Source organism: Nesoenas mayeri (assembly GCF_963082525.1).
Source record: "Nesoenas mayeri genome assembly, chromosome: 4".
NCBI classification, from domain to species: domain Eukaryota; kingdom Metazoa; phylum Chordata; class Aves; order Columbiformes; family Columbidae; genus Nesoenas; species Nesoenas mayeri.
This window is the reverse complement of record NC_137540.1, coordinates 30,858,991-30,865,554: the sequence shown is the minus strand read 5'-3', so window position 1 is coordinate 30,865,554 and position 6,564 is coordinate 30,858,991. Positions and strand designations below refer to the sequence as shown.

At 60.5% G+C, this 6,564-nt stretch overlaps 1 protein-coding gene across 1 annotated transcript; it reads left to right on the top strand.

Moving 5' to 3' along the window:
- Positions 1 to 538: 538 nt before the first annotated feature.
- On the top strand, positions 539 to 1,240 carry CLDN23 (claudin 23; the record flags this gene model as incomplete). The annotated part of the gene is made up of 1 exon (XM_080344091.1): positions 539 to 1,240. One exon carries the CDS (start codon positions 539 to 541, stop codon positions 1,238 to 1,240), a length of 702 nt encoding a protein of 233 aa, XP_080200217.1.
- Between the last annotated feature and the right edge of the window lie 5,324 nt (positions 1,241 to 6,564).

The following is a 6,564-nucleotide window of genomic DNA, read 5'->3' as shown; positions in this document are numbered from 1 at the left end:
TGCTTCCCCAGCAAGGGCGAGCAGGGACCGAGCGCTGCTAAGCCCTAAGGTGATGCTGAGTCGTCCCAGTACCACCTCCAGCCCGGGGACCTCTCACTGCTCCGGCATCCCAGTCCCGTTACGGGGAGGCCAGAGCTCCGGTGGTTCCCGCAGGCTCCTGTTGCCGCTGCAAGCTGCTGCCCCGCAGCACCCGGGACTGCGTGCCGGCCAGCCCCGCCTGCACCGGGTCCCGCCCTGCCTGCACTTCCTCCTGAAGCCGGCACCTCCCCGCAGCCCGGGGCACAGCCGGGACGCCGGGGCATAGCCGGGACGGGAACCGGTGCCTGCTCTGCGGGCTGCCCACCCTACGGGGGCCCTGGGACTGCTGCCCTACCGAGGGATACCCCTGCCTGCACCGAGCAACCCTGGGGCTCCAGTGCCACCTCTTTTGCCCAGGTGACAAGCAGCAGCTCCCTCAGAGCCCCCACGGACTTCCCTGGCAAGCAGGAGAATAGATTTGGAGACCCGCACTGGAGCTTGCTTCACCCACCTCTCCAGGATGCGGACACCAACGGAGATGATCGTGGGGCTGGTGCTGTGCCCCTGCGGGCTCCTGCTGACGTTCACGGGCACGCTGACACCCAAATGGAGGCAGGTGAGCCTCATACCCAACCAGCCCATTGACCTCATCTTGGAGCAGGGCATCTGGGACGTGTGCAGAGAGCAGCAAAGCAGTCATGATCGCCTCTGCGGGCAGGCTGATGAGCTGGGCTACTTTGAGCAGGTGCCTGTGCGGGTGGCCCAAGGGATGATGCCCACTTCAGTAGTGGTCACCCTCTTGGGCTTGGTGGTGGCCGCCCTGGGGGTTCGCTGCTGGCAGGAGGAGCCACAGCACCTGGTGGCTGGTGTGGCAGGGCTTGTACTGCTCCTCTCGGGGCTGCTGAGCCTTGTGCCTGCCTCCTGGTACACCCATGAGCTGTGGGCACTGCCTGCACCAACTGGCAGCACACTGGTTGTAGGCTACAGCTTGGTGCTGAGCTACTTGGGAAGCTGCCTGGAGATCTTGGGGGGGCTGGCCCTCACCCTCAGCTTCCACCAGTGCTGCAAGGATCATAGGGCCCCCAAACTGCCCCCCAGGCCTCTGACGGAGGCTGGGCCACAGTTCACTGCTGGGGCTTACCACAATCCCTGGGACATGCTGGAGGATGAGCGAGATGGACAACACCAGAGGAGCACTCTGCCTTGTGACTCTGACTTGTAGCCACAGGACAGGGACAGCAGCGGACACTGGCCAGCCTGCCGAATTGGCACCAAGAGCAGCACTGGTTCCTGCCCTTTCAAGCCCTGCCCTTCTCTTGGGACACCTCAGAGCAGGCTGGAAATGAGAACAAGGACCAAGACCTCTGCAACCTCCTCACAAGCCTCCTGTGCTCCAGGTCCCACAACTGTCCCAAAGCTGTGCTGGGTTGAAGACCAGCCCTGGTCCCAGTCCCTTCACACAGTTTTTAGCTCATCTTGCACAGTACAGCAGCTTGGGCAAAGGCAGCTCCAGTGTTCCCATGTGAGCAAGGTACAGGTTAGCACTGTGTGGCCTTCAGGGCTGGGAACTGGGAAGGGGAGCACCTCCCACATGTCTCTGCTCAACTCAGAGCTGTGCAAACAGAAAATAAATGAAAAGAAATGGGTCTCTGCTATGGGATGGTTATGGGCTTTCTGCCAGGCAGGCTGGGCTGCGAGCCTGGGAGCACGGCTAACCCAGCTCCCCCACGCTTTGCCTGAAGCAGGGAGGAAAGGTCTGTACAGCAGGACAGATGGCTTTTATAGCACCTTCCTCAAGGACATTTCCCCCATGATCAAAATCAGCTCTGGAATAGGTTTCGCTTTCCTTGAGCGCAGCCACTTCAGGAGTGGGGGGAAAAGAGATCACAAGGGAAAAAAAACCAGCATATATTTCCTCTTTCATCATTAGCTTGGTTTCAGGCAGTAAAACTGGTCTCACTGGTTTGGAAGGGACACTCAGGAGGTCAGAACTGCTCTACAAAATCCTGCTCAGCACCCTGCATAACAGAGCAAGAGACAAGCCAGCTTCCTTGCAGAGCTGTTTAGCCAGATTTCTACCCCAGGTAAACCCAGAGCACTGTGGTCAGCAAGCTAAGCCTTGCTGCAGAGGGACAGTGGACAGAGATGTCAGGGGTATGGTTAAGGTACAGCACGCACCCTTCAGCAGGGGATCAGATTCAGGTGGCTTGGAGAATATGTTGGGGTTGGATACTTCCCAGAAAACCTCCCAGAGCCTTTTGCTCTGCAGTATGAGTTCCCTAAAACTTAAAGATCTCTGAAGAGCAAACTAATTTCTCCTCCCTGGCCCCCACACAAACCACAATGGCACCAGAAATGCTGCACAACATTCCTTTATGAAAATACAGTGTCTGGGTGAGATGGTCCTTTCCTCAGTGGGGCTGGCAGCTCCTGCAGAGATCACAGATGGGTGCATCAGGGATGAGCCCAAGCCAGCCTCCTTGGGCCCACCCCACACCTTGGCACAGGGGCTCCAGCCGCAGGGGAAACAGGACAGCCCCTGTACTAGCCAGATTCCAGGTACCCCCAAGTCTTGTCCCTCTTCTCCAGCAGAAGGGCAGAATTTGCCTCAAGAGTAGGCACCATGCCAGCACTGGGCCTGGGGAGGGCTCTGCATATCGGGAGGTACAGGAAGGAGGCTTGGGGCACCCAGGGTGGCATGGTGATCTCTACCAGGCCCTGCTTCAGGTGCTGCTCACCTCTTTCCCATCATAAGCTTCGTTCACAAAGGTGTCACTCTTGGGGGGAAGCTCTTCCTCCTCCTCATCCTCTTCCTCAGGGTCACTTTCACGGTGGTACAAGGTCAGCACTCGGGTGGAAGCAGTGCTTGAAGTCCTGCTTGAGGAAAAATGTGCACTGAGGACAGCACGGCCATCTCCTAGAGATGGGGCAGATCCTGTCACAACCCCTGGTAATAGTCTGTCATGAAGCAATAGTCTGACTGAAGCTTTGCACACAGCCCAGGAGTGCCACAAGACACTACACTGTCCATGGGTAGAGAGACTCTGTCCCTCTCCATCCCCAGCTATACCTGGTTCACCTGGCCCCAGAGCTCACCTCATCCTTCTGTCCCGCCTCCGCATGTAGGTCAGGGCCCCCATGGCAGCAGCAGCGAGCAGAAGGAGCACGGCCACCCCAAGGGCAATAGGTCCTGCAACAGGCTTCACCTCTGCCTCCTCACAATAGTCACCCCGATAGCCAAGGGCACAGTGGCACGTCACCTGCCCAGCCTCGATGGCACAGTCCCCACGCAGGTTACATGTTTCGCTGCTGCATGGCACAGCCCCCAGCACCTCCTCAGTGCTGGGGGGTACCAGGAAGGGCTCTCCATGCTCCTGGGGGCCAGAGACTGTGGATAGGCTGAGGCTGGGCTGCCAAGGCTTGGGTGCAGCTGTGGGTAAGGCTGGTTTCTTTTCTTCCACATGGGACATCCCTGATGGTGCTACTGCAGGGACCTGCGTCCCCATCTGTACAGAGGTGCCTGGAGAGGTGGACATAGATCAGCAGAGACAGAGAAGAGATCTCCCATTCCCAAACTGGTGGAGACTGGGCAGGCCACCCTGTGCCCAGCCAGCACCCCTGCATACCCCAGCTGTGGGCAGGCACTCACAGTCAGACTCATCGGAACCATCAGCACAGTCGGGGTGCCCATCGCAGACTTGGTCTCTGGAAATGCAGCTCTGGAGATCAGGGCAGACCTGGAGCAGAGCTGGGCAGGGCAGTGCCAGGGTGCATGCCACCCCGCGCACCAGGTGGTAGCCAGGGGAGCAGCGACACTGCCGGCCTGCAGGGTTGGGCAGGCAGAGCTGGGCACAGCCCCCATTGCCCTTCGCACAACCGTTGGTGCCTGCCAAACAATCATGGATGAGTATGGGCACTATGGGGCACACAGCAACTCCCCAGATGCCTTGGGCTGGGGCAGCCCCAGACACACCTTCCTGCGAGAACTGGCTGTAAATCTTCATAGCTACCAACTCCTGCTCCATCGGGAACCACCAGCTCTCAGCTCGCTCCAGACGGCTGTGCCATATCTTGCTGGAGCCTGGAGACATGTGGGCTCAGCCCCTGTTCTACCTCCTCTTGCAAGGGTGCCTGGGATGGGAGGTGGGGACCTCCAGCCTGCCCTTCACCCTGGGGAGGGGTAGCCTGCACCCTGCAGGGACTGGCAGAGACCCCTGTGTCCTGGTGTAGTGGGAGAAGCTGGACAAAGCCTGGCAAAGGGACTCACCATTCGTCGAGGTTGTGCTCCAGAGCAGAAAGCCTTCTCCAATGGCAAAGAGTGAAAGGCCATGTAGCCCTTCCCGCACCACCCGGAAGCGGGATCCGTCCAGCTCGACGCTGCTGATGGTTCCTCTCTCTGCAGGGCACAGACACAGGTACATCAGATGTGGGGGTACACAGGGCTCTGGGCTGCCTCTGAGGCCCATGCCAGGCTGTGCCCTGCAGACCAAGTGCCTGCACCACTGCCACCCCCAGCAGCGTCCCAGCTCAGCCCACACTCACCACGGTCTGCCCAGTACAGCCGGGTGCCAGCACTCCCAAAGGCGAGGCCAGTGGGAGCCCGGGCTCTCCTCCAGACCGCTCTGCGGCCAGTGCCGTCCATGGCTGCACACTCCACCGTGGCACCAGGCCCAAGGCTGCTGGCTGCCGTGACGAAGCACATGGTGGAGGCACGAGGGCACAGTGCCAGCCAGGCAGCCCCATGCAGCCCTTTGCTAAGCAGCACCAGGGCCCACCGCCCCCCAGGAGCTGCTACGTGGATGCTGTGCGGCTGCCCCCCGATCCAGTACAGGTTCCCGCTCAGCCAGTCCAGGGCCAGGGATGATACAGTGCCCTCCACGGCCACCGCCCGCTTCCAGGACAGCCGGCCACTGTCCTTCAGGCGCAGCAGCCCAATGGAGTCACCCTCCATTTCTGCAAAGTACAGGCTCTTGTCTTTCACCGCATAGTCGACAGCTGTCAGGTGTCCCACCTTGGCCAAGGGCAGGGCCCGGTGCGGGGGAAGACCTTGGGATCCAGCTGTTGTGGGCAGGTCCTTCAGGTAGACCTGGAGGAAGGAGATGGTGCTAGGACAGGGACCCCACTTCCCTGGCAGCAGTGAGGACAGCAGCCTCCAGTGCTGGCTCCGAAGGACGGTACCTGTGTCACAGCTGCCGGTGACACCAGGAGGGCAAAGGCTGAAATGCGGAGGGGCAGGCAGGTGGTCTCATCAGCAGCCAGCGTCAGCCCGGTGGGGCAGCGGCACTGCCCGGTGTGCCTGGTGCTCAGCAGGCACAGGTGGGAGCAGCCACGTGCCGCACACGGGTTCGGGGCCGGGGGGCGCAGGGCTGGGTGCATCACCTGTGGGAAGGGTGGGCTCAGCCCCACAGCCCCATCAGCACCCAGTAGCAGAGCTGAGTATGACCAGCATTACCCTGTGCTCCCAAGGGCACAATGGCAAGCCAGAGATGCTCCAAGAGGGCCAGAGACTCTTGAGCACAGGGACTGCTGCCTAAGGACCACTGGGATGGGGTACAGCTCCCAGTGGCTTTGCACTCAGAAGACAGCAGGGTCGTGCAGGGTGGGAGCTCCAGCAGAGCTCACATAGCAGGGTTCAGGACTCTCCCAGATAAGTACCTGGAGGCCATGGGGCTGCCCACGTCGCTTGAGGACCACAGTCCTGTTCTTGCCAGTGGTCTTGTCCACTTGCTGCACGGACCATGGCTTCCTATCCGACCAGTAGAGCTGTCCCTCACACACAGCTGCCGCAAAGGGGCTCCGTACACAGTGCAGATGCAGGACCTGGCAGAAAGGCCATGAACAACCACCCCAGTCTCTATCAGGGCCCAGTAACCAGAGCCCCATCACGCACTTTCACACTGGTGCCATCCAGACGTGCAGAACCAACACTGCCCAGCTTCTCATCCAGCCAGAAGATCCTCCAGGTGGGGAGGTCAAGGGCCAGTGCTGTGGGCCAGCCCAGCTCCTGGGCCAGCAGCACATGCCGCCGACTCCCATCCATGGTGGCCTCCATCAGCCGTGGGTGGCTCCCCACCTCTGACCAGTACAGCAGCCTGGCAGGAAGAGACATGCTGGTCCATGGACCTGACACAGCACAATCCCAATACGAGGGCAGCCCAGAGGAGCTGTGCAGAGCTTCCCATCCCATCAGGGATACACTGAGACCTCCATCCAGGGCAGGGGCAGGTGCCTGTGCTCCTTCCCCAGTCACACAGCCCCAACAGCACCCAGGTAAGACCATCCCAACTCTTCCCTAGGCTGCTGCCTGGGCACAGCATGGATGGCAAGGAGGTTCTCTTGTTCCAGACATACCCTGCCAGAGGCTGGAGCACTAGGGAGTGAGGCCGGTCCAGGTCTCCATCCATCACCACAGTGTACTCTGGTGTCCCTCGCCAGGCAGCCTCCAGGCGAGTGGCCAGCACCTGCCCTGCTGCCCCATCTGTCCAGTACAAGTTCCTCCCAAGCCAGTCCACTGCTATACAGTCTGATCTCACACCTGCAACATGC